Source organism: Archocentrus centrarchus, chromosome 20 (assembly GCF_007364275.1).
Source record: "Archocentrus centrarchus isolate MPI-CPG fArcCen1 chromosome 20, fArcCen1, whole genome shotgun sequence".
Taxonomy (NCBI): domain Eukaryota; kingdom Metazoa; phylum Chordata; class Actinopteri; order Cichliformes; family Cichlidae; genus Archocentrus; species Archocentrus centrarchus.
The window spans coordinates 3,833,941-3,853,843 of NC_044365.1; the positions used below are offsets into that span (position 1 = coordinate 3,833,941).

At 46.2% G+C, this 19,903-nt stretch overlaps 1 protein-coding gene across 2 annotated transcripts in view; it reads left to right on the forward strand.

Annotated features, from left to right (window-relative positions):
- LOC115799317 (melanoma receptor tyrosine-protein kinase-like) overlaps window positions 1–19,903 on the forward strand; it is a 278,847-nt gene that overhangs the window by 254,858 nt on the left and 4,086 nt on the right. Inside the window, exons 2-24 of one of the 2 annotated variants that reach the window (XM_030756415.1) lie at window positions 2,390–2,541; window positions 4,523–4,730; window positions 6,962–7,096; window positions 7,220–7,288; window positions 7,376–7,494; window positions 8,560–8,701; window positions 8,887–9,000; window positions 9,095–9,221; window positions 9,761–9,834; window positions 9,918–10,008; window positions 10,904–11,106; window positions 11,191–11,323; window positions 12,000–12,090; window positions 12,558–12,715; window positions 13,021–13,053; window positions 13,951–14,095; window positions 14,244–14,366; window positions 14,545–14,643; window positions 14,944–15,129; window positions 16,263–16,418; window positions 18,740–18,815; window positions 19,141–19,287; window positions 19,588–19,685. In XM_030756415.1, coding sequence (XP_030612275.1) covers window positions 2,390–2,541; window positions 4,523–4,730; window positions 6,962–7,096; window positions 7,220–7,288; window positions 7,376–7,494; window positions 8,560–8,701; window positions 8,887–9,000; window positions 9,095–9,221; window positions 9,761–9,834; window positions 9,918–10,008; window positions 10,904–11,106; window positions 11,191–11,323; window positions 12,000–12,090; window positions 12,558–12,715; window positions 13,021–13,053; window positions 13,951–14,095; window positions 14,244–14,366; window positions 14,545–14,643; window positions 14,944–15,129; window positions 16,263–16,418; window positions 18,740–18,815; window positions 19,141–19,287; window positions 19,588–19,685 — 2,879 coding nt within the window. The remainder of the gene's footprint in view (window positions 1–2,389; window positions 2,542–4,522; window positions 4,731–6,961; window positions 7,097–7,219; window positions 7,289–7,375; window positions 7,495–8,559; window positions 8,702–8,886; window positions 9,001–9,094; window positions 9,222–9,760; window positions 9,835–9,917; window positions 10,009–10,903; window positions 11,107–11,190; window positions 11,324–11,999; window positions 12,091–12,557; window positions 12,716–13,020; window positions 13,054–13,950; window positions 14,096–14,243; window positions 14,367–14,544; window positions 14,644–14,943; window positions 15,130–16,262; window positions 16,419–18,739; window positions 18,816–19,140; window positions 19,288–19,587; window positions 19,686–19,903) is intronic. The other variant, XM_030756414.1, reaches the window with a different exon arrangement.

Below are 19,903 nucleotides of genomic sequence, written 5' to 3' on the forward strand. Positions count from 1 at the left end.
GGGAGACAGCTGAACACGAAGAACAGAGGGAGTGGAGGCGGAGGAGTTTAAATACCTGGGCTCAACCGTCCAAAGAGACAGACAGTCCACAAGAAGTGAAGACTGGCAGGTTTGAACAGGTGGAGACGAGTGTCAGGAGTGATCTGTGACAGAAGGAGCGCAGCAAGAGTGAAAGGGAAGGTTTATAAGATGGCAGTGAGACCTGCTGTGACGGTGACGGTGACTCAGAGGAAGACCTCAAATAAAATTCACAGATTTAGTAAAGGAGAACATTCAGACATGCAACCCTGAAAATATAAATTAAAAATATCAAGTTTTCAGGCACAAGGGTGGATCAGCAGGTGAGCATGCATGTCGTGTGGTGGTGCTCGTGGCCCGAGTTTGCACGCCACCCTGTAACATTGTGTAAGCAGCCACTATTACACCTTAGATTTTGCTAATCCAAAAAACCTTTAAATCTTCCCTCATCTGTTGATGAAGGTTTTCTTCCTGATTGTTCCCGTTCAGTATCTCAGGTACCTCGAGCGGCCTGTTATCGCAGTTATCACGTCTGACTCTTTGTAATTTGATCCAAACCGTCAGCTCTTCCCAAACCTAACAAAATAATTTTGATATTTAATCATACCCAAACGGCGGTGAAGGCACACCACAGCCACCACATCTTCACTACAACTGGTGTGAACATCAGTTCTAACTTTCCAACAACCATCCAGATAAAGTTCTTCAAACTAAATGAGGTCTGATTGGAAACCCGTCAGTGTGATGCAGGGTGGTGTGAGCGCTGCTGCTGTCACAGCAGGAGAGTCCTGGGTTTAAATCCAGCAGGCGGCCGAGGCCTCCCGACGTGTTCATTCACTGGTGAGTGTTTGTCTGTGCTGACCAGGGTGGACACCACACCCTGTGATGGGTCAGCAGTTAAGAACATGGAGGGTTGTTATCATGTTTTTTAACATTGTGGTTTATCAGTTATTAATGAGGATATTTTAGTGTTCAGCCCCCTGCATGTTCAGCTGATTATGAGCTCTTTGGTGAGATGATTCCTCAGGATTTAGCTCAGCTGAGGTTCAATCAGGTCTGAGATGTCCTCAAAGGGCCACCGTACAGAAATGTGATCTGATGAGCAGTAAAGATGAGCGACGCGTCGTCCTCCACTTAAAGCTGCTTTATGTTTAAAAAATACCCACTCAGCAATAACTGCCCGGCCCGTGTTTGCAGTGCTCTTTGGGGTGTGTTGGGTGTTGAAGGACAGTGTTGCCTGTCATTGGGCCTGAATGGCAGATGTGTTGTGAAGTTTGGGCTGCAGAGCCTCCCTCGTTCTATCTCAGCTCGGGTTCAGGAACCAGTCAGTGCCACGGCTGAAGTGTCTCACATTAGTCCTGTGTGTGTCTGCTCTCTGAGCTGTTGTCACCAAATCTGCTCTAAACTGCGTTTCTCGCTAAATCAGGTGAGGTGTGGCACAAACACCTGAGGCTGTCAGTCACAATGCTGCCGGGCTTCTTTTTTTAACGCACTCTGTGAGGTGCTGTTAAAAAATACTCGACAGAGCGTGAGCCGTTTCAGTGATTTGGTAGCGTTTGATCTCTTTGCGTGCTGTTTACAGCTCTGATCTGTTTGTTTCAGCAGGATGCGGCTGATCTTTAACCTGCTGGGCTTCATTCCTCACTCACTGCGTGCCCTGCAGCTGCAGTCCGACTCGTCTGAGTCACTTTTTTATTTTTTAAAGTTGTGTCACACCTTCCTGCTCTGCCCCGAATGCTCCTCTGAAGACTTTGCTCGACATCATGACGTCATGACTGTATTACATTACCTGATTGGATCTTCCTGTGAAGCTTCATGTTGATATCCTGCTGAACGAACTCTGTACAGACGCAGAGTGTAAAGGATTATTTGAATGATGGATGTGTAATAACAGGCTTTTTGTAAACAGATGGTAAAATGGACCTGTTCTGGTCATTTCAGGCTCTGCATTCACTCCTACTATTAGAGTAGCTTGGCATGATTCACAGTTCATAATAATCCTTCTTGTTCTTATTCTGGGCTTTGGTGAAGCTTCTCAGTTTATTCTGTGTCTGAAACAAACCGTTTAGCTCCTTTAAACCAACTTTCTTCTGACTGGCTACACCTTGCAAACAGAAGGTCTGAACAAGCAGGTGGGTGGGGCTTCTGCGCCTGAGGTGACCATATTAGGAATCTCACTTCTATACAGATGCAAGAGGAAAAAAAAGTGAAACAAGCAGTACTTGTATGAATTATGATATATATGACAGGAAATAAGGAACAGTACAACAGGTCCACTTCAGAGTGTTTATACAGAGTGGTTCAGGAAACTGTGTCATCTAGTGGCCTTTAGAGGAACTGCAGCTAACTTCCTGACCTTTTTCTCTCTCAGTGTGTGAGGGAATGAGTAACCAGCTGTCACTGTTGGGGACTCACGAGCAGCACTATGACAAAATGGTGACGACGTACTCTAACTGCTCCGTGGTCCTGGAGAACCTGGAGATCACCTACACTCTGGAGCACCACGACCTGTCCTTCCTCCAGGTGTGTCTCCAGCTTTTCCTCTTCACCAATTCAGTTTTATTTTTATAGCACAAAATCACAGCAAGCCACTTTATATCATAAAGTAAACACCCTACGATAAAACAGAGAAAACCAAAACAAACAAACAACAACAACAAAAAAAACTATGAGCAGCACTTGGTGACAGTCGGAAAGAAAAACTTCCTTTTAACAGGAAGAAACCTCCTCAGGGAGGGGCAGTCATCTGCTGAGACTGGCTGGGGGGTGAGGGGAGGGAGTCAGGACAAAAGACACACTGTGGAAGAGAGACAGAGATTAATGATAATCTGACTGATGCCGGTCTGAATGCTGTCTGAGCAAAGCATTCACCTGCTCAGGTGAGTCTTCGCCTAAGACAGCAGCTCTGAGCTGTTATTGTACTTTTAACTAAAGTTCAACTTGTTTCTAATTGTTAAGGATAAAAACTGTGAGACAGGAAAGTTTTTTCAGCTTCTCAGAAATGTCAGAACCACAAAACACACCTGGAATAAGACGAGATCTTATCTGGTGTCAAACAGACAGTTACTCTCTACCAAATGAGCCATCAGGTTATTAATGCTCTTACCTGAAGGCAGGTGAGACAGTCCAGACATTCCTGAAGCTTGAGATAAATCCTGAAGCTGTGCACAGACAGGAAAACTACAGGAAATAATCTGACCAGCAAACAGTGCGTCACAGTCTTCATCACTCAGGCTGATCACAGATCAGCTTCAAATTTCAGCCAAACTAACAGTTTCATTCACACATAAACGACCGTGTCACTGAACAATGTGGATTTTTCTGTGTTGTTAGCATGTCAGCAGTGTGTTCAGGTGTGTTCAGGTGCGTGCAGGTGTGTGCAGGTGGATGCGCCTCATGGATCTGAGGCTGAACAACTGAACCAAGGCAGCAGGTTAACTGTTAGTACAACAACACGATTCAAATGCTGAAAGCAAGTCAACATTAAGCTGCGAGCATTGACTCCAATCCTCCAAAGTAATCAGATTACAAAGTAATTCTTATTTTTGCTTCATCACATTTCAAATCTGTGACACTGTGAAGCCTGACACAAACTCTGGGCTGTAAATTGTAATGAATGTGTGATGGGAGACTGAGATATGTTATTAAATCTGGTCTCATTTTACACTAGAAGGAAGTTTCTGTTTCGCTGGTTGGTCCTTGAACTAAACTTGTAGAACGATGAGGCCCTGAGTCAGAATCAGGAGAATCCACAGTCATTGGTGGATGCAGAGCATCTCTGTGGAGCCCTCTTTATTTTTTATCTGTCTCAAAGCTTCCCTCACACAAACAGAGCTGTGTTTGTGCTGCTTTCAAGGACCCTCTGTTATCTGGTTGCCTTGGGAATCTCTGCTTTTAGAAAATCAAATCCAGATGTTAAAAAAAAGAGAAGGGGGAAGTCCCTGCTCAGGCAGCTGTTCATGTGACTGAACACTGACAGAAGGTCTCAGATAACTTCTAGAGATCAATTCAATTCAATTTTATTTATATAGCACCGAATCACAACAAACAATGGCCTCGAGGTAAAGACCCTACAATAATACAGAGAAAAGCCAACAGTCAGAACGACCCCCTGTGAGCAGCACTTGGCGACAGTGGGAAGGAAAAACTCCCTTTAAACAGGAAGAAACCTCCAGCAGAACCAGGCTCAGGGAGGGGGGGGGGGGGGGGGGGGTCATCTGCTGAGGGGGGGGGGGGGGGGGGGGGGGGGGGGGGGGGGGGGGAGACAGGACAAAAGACACACTATGGATGAGAGCCAGAGATTAATAATAACATGATCAGGCAACTCAATTATGTAGAAAAATGACAGTAAAGTTCACACTCTGCTGTAACATCAGACGTGTTAAATTATTGACATGAATGAACCTGTGTAAGCAGCATTTAAAGAGGATCCAAGCAGTGAATAACAGAATAACTGACTTCATTTTTTAAGGCCACTCATTTATCCTCTGCTCTTTGTCTTCAGTCCATCGAGGAAGTAGGCGGTTACGTTCTGATTGCCATGAACAAGGTGGCAACGATCCCATTGGTCAATCTGAGAGTGATCCGGGGACAGAACCTCTACGAGGGCCAGTACGCTCTGCTGGTGATGTCCAACTATTACAGGAACCTCTCCTCTGCAAAGCTGAACTACACCAGCGGCCTGAAGCAGCTGCAGCTCAGCAGCCTGACCGGTACACACACACACACACACACACACACACACACACACAGGGTCAGTGCCAAGTTTCCCAGAACATTCAGAGCCAGTGAGCAGTTCAGGGACACTAACAGCAAAAACATAGATAAAAATCAGTGGGTAGTTCAGGAGGCCTGGGAAAGCAGAGTTTTCCAAATTAATACACACATTTGATTTGTACTTATGACAGCTGGAATAGGCTCCAGTCCCCCACCCCACCCCCCGCAACCCTGAAAAGGATAAATGGAAGAAGATGGATGTTCAGGGACCTTCAGGGAGCCTGTGACAGCTCTGAAGACAGAAAGAACTTTAAAGCAGGACTCCCGAGTCCAGAATCCAAATCCAGCTTGAGGTCACACACAGGTGGATTTGGATTGCAGGGGGAGGAGTGTAATCAGAGACACCCAGACCTCACTCTGCACTGCCACTTCCTTCAGTTCTTACAGGGGGACAAAGAGATGTTCACGGGCATTCCCTGATCTCTCTCAGTGTCCTGGGTCGGACCCCGGGGTGTCATACTTAAAACAGCTCATCTGAAAGACATCTAGGAAGCATCCCAGCCAAAGCAGCAGCTCTATTCTGAACCACGCCTCCGAGAAAACTGATTTCCACTTCTTCTTTCAGTCATCTCATCTGTTTGGTCACTACAAAAAGCTCATCTTGTAGGAATGTAGATCGACCAGTAATTATCAACATTGTCTTTGCACGTCGCTCTTTCTTTACCATCACATCACTGTAAAGCTGCCCCACTCCACCTGATACTCAGCCACTCCTACCTGAGCCTGGAGTGCGCACTTTCCAGGTAAAACCATGGCCTCTGATTTGGCAGTTTCATGCCTGACCTTCCACAATCTGTTACACCCCAGTGCAAGCTGGAGGTCTTCACTTGAAGAAGCCAACAGGATGACAGTGTGTGAAACCCTCCACCCTTTGGCTACTCCAGCAAATTGTGTGTTAAAGTTCTGAACAGAATCTGTGAACTGAGTCAGTGATTCAGCACTTTAGCAAAGCTAACTGTCCATCACGAAACGCTGTGAGCTTCATTTGGGTGGAGGGAGTTTGCAGCTGTTGGCTGCAGAACCCTGAGATGCTTCTGCGCCTGGAGCGAGCGCTCCTGGCTTCTCTGGCTGAGAACGTAGCCCCTGATTCAGAGATGCAGATTCTCAAGAAGAACCATAAACAAAATCTAAATTTCTAAACTTGAAAGATGCCAGAAAACACAAATCTGAGGCGTGTCCGCTCAGACAGCTGGAAACATCAGCAGCTGTTCGAGGTTAGAGAGGAGTTCATCACTGTTTACTCCTGTTGGTGTTTTCACTATTACTGCTGCAAAGAGGCAGAAAAGGCTGGCTGTGACACGCTGCTCTGTGGAGATCATGACTGGAAACTAAGAAAAGACTAAACTCCTTCAAAAATGATGAGCAACTCTCCGAAGAATACTTATCCTAATTTCTCATGCAAATCTTCTGGCACGTGAAGTGCGTGTACTCCCCCAGACGCAGAGGTTACAGCTCTGTGCTTCCTGTGCACCTTCCCTGCTTCTTTTTGGTCAGTGCTCTTTGTTTTCTGCTTCATTCAGCTGAGAGGAGGTGATGACACTTCACACATGGAGCCGGCCTCGGGCTGACTAGGCGGGCGGAGTTGGCACACCATGCAGTTAAAACTCTTCAATCAACACCTGATTGTACTCTGGCAGCAGGAAGTAGACCGCACCCAGGTGCGGCTGATGACGGCACTATTGGAGCTGAACTGTGGACTCAGCATTCAGTGAAGTTTAAACTGTTTCTGCTGATGAACATGCTGAGATGAAGGTTTCTGTGAGTGGAGAGAGGCCATGTTTAAATGCTTCTTTGGATTTCAGTGGATTTTACTACAAAAAGGTTCTGTCATAGTTTCAGTACGTCATGTCTTCGTCTGCCTCATTCTGCCAACACACTCTTATTAAAATATCACTGCAACATCATATTAGGTCAAAAGATTCTAATAAAAGGTTAGATGTTTTCATCTGAATTCATCCTAAAATGTTTAAGGACTGGAAACTTTCCCAAAATATTAGATGTGATAAGATGTTAGATGCACAGGTTCTCCTGAAGCTCGAGAGTTTCTCTGTTCTTACAGAGGAGGAGGGAAGTTTCTGTGATTACAGTCGGAGGAACCTGTTGGGCGAGAGGCCGACTGAAAACTCAGGTCGTGACAGTTCGTCTCTCCTTCATTATCTCCTCACAGAGGTCCTGAAAGGTGGTGTAAAGATGACCCACAATCCCTTGCTGTGCAACACAGAGACCATCCTGTGGTGGGACATCGTGGACAGAGCCAGCAACTACAGCATGGTGTTCAACACGGACGAGTTTCCAAAGAAATGTGTGCAGATTTCTGTTTTGTCCTTTGCTCGCTGAGCTGTGATTGGAAGGGTTTAATGCTTCTGTGTGTTTGTGTGTGTGTGTGTGTTTGTGTGTGTGTGTGTGTGTGCGCGCATGTGTCCAGGTGAGAAGTGTGACCCCAACTGTTTTAACGGATCCTGTTGGGCTGCAGGACCAGAGCACTGTCAGAAAAGTAAACACACACACACACACACACACACACACACACACACACACACACTCATGTTTCATATTTATCCTCTTCATCTGTCTCTGCCAGTCACCAAGCTGCTGTGTGCAGAGCAGTGCAGCTGGAGGTGTCGGGGGCCCAAACCCATCGACTGCTGCAACGAGCACTGTGCCGCAGGCTGCACGGGACCTCGGGCCATCGACTGCCTGGTCAGTGCTCATTCTGACTGCTGTAGTTACAGTTTGCACGATGGAGCATTTTTAGGACACGATTGGCACCCCTGTGCTGACCTGACTTTGCTCTAAGTCCTGTCAGGCTCTCCAGAGTTTTCAGGTTCATGGAGCAGAGGTTAAAATGGATCAGTTCATGTTCACAGGAAACCGAATAAACAGTTTATTCTTTGGTAAACTTCTTCCACTGAGCAGCTTCAGTCCTGAGGAGAACGCTGCTGTCCTCACCACATGCTGCACAGCAGGAAACACGTCCCATCAAATTCAAAATGAACTCATATTTTTCTGAGAGTGGTTCATTTTCTCACTTTAATCATGTGATATATAACATATATTTTCCATGTTATAAAATGTGTTATTTGTTTTTAATTACATTTTGCACAGCTGGGCTTGTATAAAGCTCTGGCCTGTAAATATGAGAGGTCGACACAGACACCACAGAGTCACCACCTGCTTTGTGAGCTCCACCTGTTGGAGCCAGGACATCAGGATTATGGCCACTGCCTTGTTGTTTTTAGGCACAAAATGTGACTGTTTTTCTCATCTATTAACACAAGACGGTGGAAAGCTAAGCTACGAGCTAAAGCTGGATCTGTTATCAGTCTGCATCCACAGGTACCTGCTGCTCTGAACTCAGGAACATCCAAATCCCAGAATTTCACTCAGCAAAACCGGAGCGCCGCCTTCGGTCTGTTAGTGCAGTGAAGCCACAGCAGCCATATTATTGGTCAGATTATGGGATTAAAAACTGCACAAACACGGCCCAGAGGTCCAGTTCAGTGGTTTCTGGAGCCTGGAGGGTCCACTGTTAGCTGTTAGCTGTGCAGTGAGTTGATTGGCTTTATATGTGGACAAGGCTTTGGTGGCAAAATTATGGTCTGATTTTTATTGCCAAAAAGAAATAATAAAAAATTGTCAGGTGAATGTGTGGAGGAGCAGTACTAAAGTACTAACATAGCTTGGCCCTAAATGCGGCTGGCATACTGGGACATCATTGCGTGACTCAACAAAGACCGTCCTTTTCTGTCTCCTCCTGCTCTCCAGGCCTGCAGGGCTTTCAACGATGATGGCACCTGTAAAGACACATGTCCACCTTTGAAACGCTATGACACCAAACTTCATCAGGTGGTCGACAACCCCAACGCCAAGTTCACCTTTGGGGCGATGTGTGTGAAGGCCTGCCCACGTATGGACATTAATCCTTTCCAGTTTCTATAAATGATTCTCCCCCAATCATCCCATCAGTAACCCTGTCCCTGTGATGTCTGTCAGTGTGGGAGAGGTGGACAGAAAACAAAATCCTAGCTTTCAGCTAAAGACTGTTGTTATGATGGTTGTGACTGCTGAGTGAAGCTGTGTGTTTGGGTGTAGATAACTACGTGGTGACTGAAGGCTCGTGTGTTCGTACCTGCGGCGACAGAATGTACGAGGTGGAGGAGATGGGGATCCAACGCTGCAAAGAATGTGAGGGACCCTGTCCCAAAGGTATACACACACACACACACACACACACACACACACACACACACACACCTGTGAACTGAACAAATCAGATGACCCGCTCTTTCCTTTCCTCCAGCCTGTGACGGGGTCGGGGTGGGCTCTCTGAGCAACACCATCGGTGTCAACGCCTCCAACATCGACTCATTCAGGGACTGCACCAAAATCAACGGAGACGTCATCATCCTCGGATCTTCCTTCTCCGGGTGAGGGGCCCGGTTTGTCATACACACAGCTGCACAGCTCAGTAGACTACCAAGTGCCAAAGCCCACCTGCCTTAATCATACCTGTGGGGCAGCTTAGTCGACTGCTTCGCTGTGACATTTGTCAACACGTTCTTGCATTTAGAAATGAACGTGGTGCTGCGATCAGTGTGGGGACGCTCGGATCTGAAAAGCTTTTGACAATCAGACCTTACACCAAATAAAATGAAGCATCAAACTTTGTTAAAACAAATGAAACCAGCGACACTGGTGATGTGGAGCCGATGTGTTAACTGGTGGCTCCATAGTGCAGTAGTTGAACCGTCACCACAAGTGAGAGATCCCCAGTTTGTTTCCAGGTGAAGGCACAAATCCCCTCGTTGCCTCAGGAAGGCAAAAACTGCCAAATCAAACATCTTCAGCTGAAAGCATTTTTTTATTAACTGGAAACTAAATCCTGCTGATCGAGGCATGTACATCCATTCATGGTGACAAAACCTGCTGTGCTGAACTAAGGTCTTGTGCTGATTTGCCATTCCAGAGATCCGCATTACAACATCCCACCCATGGAGCCCGGGAAGCTGGAGAACTTCAGGACAGTGAAGGAGATCACAGGTAGGTCAGCAGAGTGTGAGAGGAACACCGACAGGCTCGGTCTGTAGTTGTGTTGAAGTTTCAATCAGTGTTTGTGTCGTCAGGGTACCTGATGATCCAGTTCTGGCCTGCGAACCTGACGTCTTTGTCTGTGTTTGAGAACCTGGAGATCATCAGAGGGAGAACGACTCGCAAGTGAGTCTCACGATCCAGAAATATGTGATTGGAAAACTGGATTTTTTTTAAGGTCACCTGCAGCTGCTTACAGACAGTGTGCGCTCTGCTGAGCGCTCTCCGGGTTTGTTTGGTGTGTTTTGGCTCATTAATCCCGTCCTGTGGGTGCTCCCATTTTGTTTGACTCCAGACTTTATTTGATCACAGTGAGCATCAAATTACATTTCCTTCATTACTTCGTTACTTTAAAAGCCATCACTGACCCAGCTGTCTTAGCTAATTATAATCTTCAACCTTCCTTTGCTCTCAAAAATCCTCGAAAGAGTAGCTGTAAAGTTCCAGATGTTTCTGAAGGCAGAAACTGAGACTGAGGAACATCTGTTCGGTTTCTTAAAACCACTGTGGGAAAATGAACTGAGATCACAGCTGTAGTGACACTGAAAGGGCATCAGCACACAATAGACCAACCCCACCAAGTGGTCAGTAAACTGTCCTACGTAATAAAGCTTGTACTTGCTAAACAATCATTTTAGATGGATTTTACGCAACTTTCAGTTAACAACTCATAATACTGCTCCATTCAGGCCAGTCACTAATGACCAGAATGAATAATAATAAATGTCATTAAAGCTGATTTGGATAAACAGCTAAGAAGATGGATGGAGGATGGATGGATGGATGGACACTGATAAAGGATGGTACACTGTTCATCTTGATTGTATCTCAGTGGGAGCTAAGTAGCTTGTGCCTCATAAGCCACGTCCTCCAGCTCCCAGCCCAGAGGGGATGCATGCATGGATTCATTATGAACACAGTATTTACTTCAGTATGTTAGGAGATAAACCATAATGTGCCTCCACAGACCTCCCTGAGCACTGATGTTGGTTCTGTATTGTTTCTGGACTGCCATCTTCAGTAAGTACAGTTTTGCTGTGGTGCATCTGACGCACCTGAAGTGGCTCGGTCTGCGCTCTCTGAAGGAGGTCAGCGCTGGGATGGTGACCCTGAAGAATAACCCTGAGCTCTGCTACGTTCGGGCCGACCAGTGGAGGAACCGCCTATTCAAGTCTACTGACCAGACCATCACCTTGATTAACAACAGTCCCCCTGAAGCGTGCGGTGAGTCCTGAGTGAGGTTCACCTCAGGTTGAACTGAAATGAATGTCTAAGAAATAAGAAAATATTCTCGTCTCCCTGACGCAGCGCTGCAGAATCAAACGTGTGACAAGGAGTGTACGGAGGCGGGCTGCTGGGGTCCAGGACCCAGCATGTGTTTGTCCTGTCGGCACTTTGACCGTATGGGCCGCTGTGTGGCGTCCTGCAACCTGCTGCAAGGGTGAGTTATAGAGTTACAGATTTTAAAATATGGACATAGCCACAATGAAGCCGCTCATTCTTGTTCTGTGAAGGCTGATTTGAGGCCTTTATTTTAGGATTTTTGCGGTCTTTTTCTATCTGAGTTATACATTTGCATTTAATATTAAATATACAGAATCAGCACTCAGAGATCCGGGGTTACAGCATCAGCTACGCTGGTGCTGCTGCTACTTACAGCTGCTAAATTCACAAACAGAGACTGCACATCTAACACACATCTAACACAAAGGAACATGGACACATTCTGGCCTTGGTTACTCACACATACATACAAGGTTAGCAGTGCATAAGACCGAGCACTCCCCAACAGGAATAAGAATAATTCAGGTGCACACAACATACCAAGAAACAAATCAAATAGCAGAAATGTGCTCACCAAAACTGGAGTAAAGATTTCTTGATGGTCTGATAATGAAATCAGCTCCACAGTAAAGTCACCCCTGAGGAGTTGCTCAGATGAATTAAAGCTGCTGTGGAGTTGAACTGTTTAACATGGGAATCTGTGGGCACTGACCTCCTGGTCTTAGAGGAACTCCATCACTGCGATCAGCACAGCTGTAGAGAAAATCCAGCTGTGATTCTCCTGGTGATGTTCTGCATCCTGACTCTGGATGTTCCTCTGTGTCGTCCTGCAGTGAACCCAGAGAGGTGGAGGTGAATGGCAGCTGTGTCCAGTGCCACCCAGAGTGTCTGCTGAAGACCGGGACCCTGACCTGCTACGGACCGGTCAGTCCGACTGCTGCTGCCCCGGCTGCTACGAGGAGACAGTCAAAGCACACAAGATACTCTACTAACCACTGTTTTATTTATTAACACTCTGTGGCCTCCTTAGCTCCAAACAAACCATCAAGCATGTCTGAAACTGAGAGGTCAAAGGGTACTGTCTCTGGAGTCTTCTTCAGAGGACATCTTTAAATGTTGTGTCTTAAGTAAATTTATTTTAGTGCTTTAAAGCTCTTTTTTAGATTTACATTGAAAATGTAGTCAGAGCAGGATTATGATTCCTAAGCAGCTGATATTAGAAAATATAAAAAAAGTTTCAGATAAATACACAAACAAGGCTGTTGATAAGACATGAATAAATGTCCTTCATAGATTTTCTTTGAATTGAATTTTCAGTATATATCTTGGACAAAATCAGAGTTCATGCTTAAAAAATGACCAGTTTGTCTCTGTACCGTCCCCACCTGCAGGGTCCTGACCAGTGTTCCCAGTGTGCTCATTTCAAAGATGGTCCCCACTGTGTGGCACGCTGCCCTCATGGTGTACAGGGAGAGGGAGGCACGCTCATCTGGAAATATGCCGACAGGATGGGCCAGTGCCAGCCCTGCCACCAGAACTGCACCCAGGGGTGAGGCACCTGTTCCCGGTGGATGACCCCCCCTCCCTGAGCCTGGTTCTGCTGGAGGTTTCTTCCTGCTAAAAGGGAGTTTTTCCTTCCCGCTGACGCCAAGTGCTGCTCATAGGGGGTCGTTTTGACTGTCGGAGCTTTCTCTGTATTACTCTAGGGTCTTATAACATAAAGGGCCTTAAGGCGACTGTTTGTTGTGATTTAAATAAAGTTGAACTGACCTGAAGTCTGCAGAACCAGCTGAAGTCTCAGATAAAAAGTGTGTGATTCTGGATTTAAGGAGTTTTGTGTCTGTGTGTCTGCAGGTGTTCTGGTTCTGGATGGTCTGGATGCAAAGGGTAAATCTACATCTTTGGACTTCACCCACAACTCACACAAATCATTTCCTTAAATTACGAACAGCATAGAGCTGCAGGGTTGTGCTTTACTTTTCATTCCCACGGCCTGCCCTCCATCCCCTTTTCTCTGTTAGCCTCTCATAGGTCACAGAGAGGATCTGGCCTTCTGTGAACCACAGCCTGTGGCCCGGCTTGTTTTCATTATTAATAAACATTTTTCATTTGATTTCAGGCTGTGGTCCTGGCAGTTGAAATATTATACATAATGGGAATCGATCCAAATATTTATTCAGTGTGTCAAATTTGATTAGGAGACCAATTATAAATTTCCCATTAATGCATTACATTTCACCCTTTGTTAATAAGAATTTTAGCATAAATTAAAATGCTGATATCCATATGATCACATTAAATCTGAATAAGAGTTGACGGCAATGAACTCAGTTTAAATTCCGGGGAGCTGCATCCTAAAACAGAACAGGTTTTCCACACAATGCGTTAAATCCCAGAGGCAGGTTACTACTAAACCAGAAGGTTGGCAGTTTGATCCCTGGCTGCTCCAGTCTGCATGCCAAAGTATCCTTGGCCAGATACTGAACCCCAAGTTTGAATGTTAGATATGGAGCACCTAAGAGGAAGTGTGTATGAGGCGTGTTGTCTGAAGTACTTTAAGTGCTCAAAGTAGAGTAAAAAAAAGCACTTTATGAGGTCCAGATGATTTCCACGTGAGTTAAATCTGAGTGGAGGTTAATGTGAACTCTACAGCGCACTGACCTGACATCATTCCGGATTCTGGAGTTAGCGGGAATTCTGCTGCAGCCACAGTAAACTCTGAGGACCATCACGATCACTCTGCGCGTCAGCGTCATTTAAAACTCAAACATCTTGTCTTCACAGCTCCAGCACACACTCCACATTGGCGGTGGGTGTGATCGGCGGGCTGCTGGTCATCGTCATTGTGTCGCTGATCATCTTCGTGTTGCTACGGCGACGGCGCATTAAGAGGAAGAGAACGCTGCGCCGCCTGCTGCAGGAGAGAGAGGTGAAGTCTGAGCACATAATAATTAACAGTGAAACTGGGATTTATTGAATGTTAGATACCACACACTCAAAGACTAGACCTGAACACGTGATGTGTTTCCTCTCTACGTGTACATTTATAATCTAAATCTGTAACACGTGTGTTGTAGCTGGTGGAGCCGCTGACCCCGAGTGGCCAGGCTCCTAATCAGGCGCTGCTGAGGATCCTGAAGGAGACCGAGTTTAAGAAGGTCAGGGTGCTCGGCTCGGGGGCCTTTGGGACCGTCTTCAAGGTAACAGAGAAGTATCTCCACATGGTGCTGCGTTTCATTTTTAGTCCTGTGAACAGAGCAGGAAGGCTTTAAGATGGAAACGCTGATTTTCATCCTGGACTTCAGTCCAGACTTAAACGCATCACTGAACAGTAGCGCCGCCTGCTGGCAGGACAGAATAAAGTTTGTGTTTGTTTAGGGTTTGTGGATCCCTGAAGGGGAGAACGTGAAGATCCCAGTAGCCATCAAAGTTCTCAGAGAGGCCACATCACCTAAAGCCAACCAAGAAATCCTGGATGTAAGACTGCTGTCTGTGTTTAACTTCACCTTCTGTTTCATCCACGATCGTCTGCGTTTCTTCATTTCTTCTCTCCTGCCTCTTTTCCCTCACACACAGTATTAGTGAACTGTGTGTCTGGTATTCTGTTGTCTTTTATTATAAGTCACTAACAAATAACTTCTAAATGGATTTAAAAGGACTGAGGTGTGTGTGTCTGTGTCCTCTGAATGAGAGAGAGAACAGTCAGAGTATCCTCCTACCCTCCTGAGTGTGCAGTAACTGTGGATGTTCCTCACACTAACGTGGATGTCTGTGTAGGAGGCGTATGTGATGGCGAGTGTGGATCACCCTCATGTGTGTCGTCTGCTGGGAATCTGCCTGACATCGTCTGTGCAGCTGGTGACTCAGCTGATGCCGTACGGCTGCTTGCTGGACTACGTCCGACACCACAGGGATCACATCGGTGCTCAGTGGCTGCTCAACTGGTGTGTCCAGATTGCCAAGGTGAGTAAATGAGGTCAGAGAGAGCTCCTCTAAGAAGAAAATCTGCTGCCTCCCTCCGCCCGAGGCGTCGGCTCAGAGAGCAGCTCCTCACTTTAAGCCTGCTGAGGCCCCTTAATGCAAACACCATAAGAGACTGTGTGTGTGTGTGTGTGTGTGTGTGTGTGTGTGTGTGTGTGTGTGTGTGTGTGTGTGTGTGTGTGTGTTAATCTGTTTGGTCCATTTTGAGTCTTATTTGGATTTTTAAGTGCTGGGAAAATCACAAACCACAAGGTCACGAGCTCAGAGTAAAACCTGATATCCTAAACTGTCCGAGTATCCTGGCAGAATGCTGTGCGGGCAGTCAGAGCCCCCCACCTAAAACATCGGGAAGGTCAATTATCTTTTCACACCACCCTTCAGTGTAGCCTTCCAGGTGGGGTTCAGTGTAAAGGAAAAAGTCTCCTGAAGTGTTCGGGTGTGATGCACAGACACAGACACCAGTAACAGCTATTAAAATACCAGAGGTTCACTCAACAAAACTGGGACTCCAACTAGCTGAGGTGAAGCCAGCTAGTTGGAGAGACAGCTCTGTGATGCTGTCAGTCAAAGAGGCCACGCCCCTAATAATGCAATCTTTAAGCCTTAATCCAGTTTAAACAGGTGAGTTATAAAGGAAATACTAATGTAGGTCGAGCAGGTTGGAGGAAAAGGCTGAGAGGCTGAGTTTGGACATGTGCAGAGGAGAGAGAGTGGACATAGTGGACAATAGATGATGAAGATGGAGAAAGGAGGAAAAGAGGAAGACCTCAGAGGAGGTTCATGGATGTAGTGAAGGAGGACATGCAGAGGGTTGGTGTGAAAGAGGAGGATGCTGGGACAGGAGATGGAGGCAGATGATGCGCTCCATCCTCTCACACATCAATGGATGCACTGGGGGTCATTTGGGGAGCACTTTAATATAGGAACTGGATGAGCTGGGGATAATTCACATTCATAGACCACCCACTATCTCACTGCAGCAGTACAAGTGCAAACAGCAAGGACCAGGTTATGAAAAATAATCTATGAAAACAGTGGACATCACTGGAGGTGAAACAGTTCAAATGTTGTGTGTGTGTGTGTGTGTGTGTGTGTGTGTGTGTGTGTGTGTGTAGGGGATGAATTACTTGGAGGAGCGCCACCTGGTGCATCGAGACCTGGCTGCAAGGAACGTCCTTTTGAAAAGTCCTAACCACGTCAAGATCACCGACTTTGGTCTCGCCAAGCTTCTGACAGCAGATGAGAACGAATATCACGCTGATGGTGGAAAGGTGTGATCGTGCTGATTCTGTCACATTTAGACTAAAAACGAAAAGGAAGATGGGCTTAAAAATTCTCATAAAGTCTTCCTTCATCAGTGTGTAGTCTCTGGAGCTTGAAAAAGGCGACTGGACTTCTTTTTGTTTCTTGAAGACGTTTCACCTCTCATCCGAAAGGCTTCTTCAGTTCTCAACCAAATGGTGGAGAGACCCAGGTATTTAAACCCCTGTGGGCGTAGTCCCCTGGAGGTGGTTATGACCCTCTATTGATCATGTGCGTGAACACATGTGCCCAGGTGTGAAGGGGGCGTGGGTCATATTTAATCAGTGGTTTCAGTTGAAACCAATTTAGGACTCCGCTCCATTGTTTCCTGTGGCCTATTGAGGTCACTGGAACAAAGGTGTGAATGGGGGTTGAGACGTCTGGGAAGGGAGCTCAGGACAGCACTGTAAGCGGGGGAAAGTTGGTGACGTAATCCACCTCCTCTGTTCAATGATGGTTGTTCACAGTGGACATAGATGGCTTCTTTCACTCCTCTTTCAAACCATCTGTTTTCCCTGTCCAAAATGTGAACATTGGCATCCTCAAAAGAGTGCCCTTTTTCCTTCAGATGCAGATGTACTGCTGAATCTTGTCCTGTCGAGGTGGCTCTTCTATGTTGTGCCATTCGTTTGTGAAGAGGCTGTTTGGTTTCACCAATGTAGAGGTCCGAGCACTCTTCACTGCACTGAACAGCATACACTACATCGCTGATCTTGTGTTTGGCGGGTTTGTCCTTGGAAGACGACTACAGGAAGACGATTCCTTACTGAACAGAACCAGCCTCACCCCAGATCAGATTTGTGCACTTTTAGATCTCTGCCTTACCACAACATATTTTAAATACAATGATGGATTCTACAGACAGAAGCATGGATGTGCCATGGGCTCCCCAGTGTCTCCCATTGTAGCCAACCTTTACATGGAGGAAGTGGAAAGTAAAGCTCTTGGTTCTTTCAAAGGGATGGCACCTAGCCACTGGTACAGATATGTAGATGACACCTGGGTCAAAATCAAAACCCATGAAGTAGAAGCCTTCACTCGTCACATCAACTCAGTGGATAAATACATACGTTTTACCAGGGAGGACACCAGAGATAACAAGTTACCATTCCTGGACTGTGCGGTGCTTATCGAGGAAGATGGAAGCCTCAACATTGAAGTTTACCGGAAGCCCACACACACAGACCAGTATCTCCTCTTTGACTCCCACCACCCTCTGGAACACAAACTTGGGGTGATCAGGACCCTACAACACCGTGCGGAAAGTGTTCCCTCTAAGGCAGAAGGGAAGCATAAGGAACACACACACATTAAGAAAGCCCTCAAAACATGCGGTTACCCCAACTGGGCCTTCATCAAATCAGCTAAGATGCACAGGAATGAAGGCCAAACACAAACTACAGAGAATAGGAAGGACAAGAGGAACAACATTGTCATCCCATATGTGTCAGGCTTGTCAGAGAAACTCAGAAGAATTTTCTCCAAGCATGACATCTCAGTATACTTCAAACCAAGTCACACCCTAAGACAAAAACTGGTTCATCCCAAGGACAAACCCGCCAAACACAAGATCAGCGATGTAGTGTATGCTGTTCAGTGCAGTGAAGAGTGCTCGGACCTCTACATTGGTGAAACCAAACAGCCTCTTCACAAACGAATGGCACAACATAGAAGAGCCACCTCGACAGGACAAGATTCAGCAGTACATCTGCATCTGAAGGAAAAAGGGCACTCTTTTGAGGATGCCAATGTTCACATTTTGGACAGGGAAAACAGATGGTTTGAAAGAGGAGTGAAAGAAGCCATCTATGTCCACTGTGAACAACCATCATTGAACAGAGGAGGTGGATTACGTCACCAACTTTCCCCCGCTTACAGTGCTGTCCTGAGCTCCCTTCCCAGACGTCTCAACCCCCATTCACACCTTTGTTCCAGTGACCTCAATAGGCCACAGGAAACAATGGAGCGGAGTCCTAAATTGGTTTCAACTGAAACCACTGATTAAATATGACCCACGCCCCCTTCACACCTGGGCACATGTGTTCACGCACATGATCAATAGAGGGTCATAACCACCTCCAGGGGACTACGCCCACAGGGGTTTAAATACCTGGGTCTCTCCACCATTTGGTTGAGAACTGAAGAAGCCTTTCGGATGAGAGGTGAAACGTCTTCAAGAAACAAAAAGAAGTCCAGTCGCCTTTTTCAAGCTCCAGAGACTACTATGACCTGGATGACTGAGAATCTACACAGACTTCATCAGTGTGTGTTTATCCTCCTCTGCTTACAGGTTCCCATCAAGTGGATGGCGTTGGAGTCCATCCTCCAGTGGACCTACACCCATCAGAGTGACGTCTGGAGCTATGGTAAGTCAACCTCTGGCTCTCCGGCCTGCAGGTTATTATTTTCTCGCTGTGCTGTAAAGATATTTGTGATTGAGCCGAGCGCCAAATATTCAGATGCTGTTTGACAGTTGGTTCAATTAATATCTATTAACATCCTGTATATAAAAGATGGAATTGAGCATTATGGCCATTGTTGCCATGTTAGTGTATTGAAACCAGGTGTGATGAGTGAGGGTGAATCGGGCTGAGAAACCAAGGATAGTGCAAGCTCATGTGGTATCAGCTTGTCCCTGATGAGGTATCCCTGCAGGACCATAACCCTGCTCTAACAGTCTGTGGTCTGCAGGTGTGACGGTGTGGGAGATCATGACGTTCGGCTCCAAGCCGTACGACGGCATCCCGGCCAGCGAGATTGCCACGGTGCTGGAGAGAGGAGAGCGGCTGCCTCAGCCCCCCATCTGCACCATTGATGTCTACATGATCATGGTCAAATGTAAGAGAGGAAGCAAGTGGTGCTAGTTAAAAAAATGGTATCATGAAGGCCTCAAATTTTTAAATAATTATGGAGATTATTCCTCAGGCTAAGATGAAAAAAAAAATCAACCAAATAAGCTGTCAGTTCATCCCACAGTGTTTCCAGTGTGTTCTAAACCTGACTTATAATTCTACATTAAATACCAAAAATGTCCAGCTTGTGATGGTGCCACAGAAAAACATTGTTATCATGAGGGGAACATAAAAAACTGAAATAATGTCCGTGTCTGGACCCACATAATCTGCTCTTCCTCTGCAGGCTGGATGATCGACCCGTCCAGTCGTCCCAGGTTCAAGGAGCTGATGGTGGAGCTCTCCAAGATGGCCAGCGACCCAGCCAGATACCTGGTCATACAGGTAGAGCAGCCAGTCGTGACTATTTGAGCTGCAAGTTTCACAGATTTACTTCATTTCTTTTTAGAAGACGTGGACTCACAAAGATAAGATATGGAAAATGACAAAAATCAGAGTTTTACAGGCTGTTTGTTAGAGAGGTCACATGATAAACTGATGAATTACAAATTTAACAGAGATTTGGAAACTGTGCTCAGATGAGTCGTGAATTAAAAACAGCT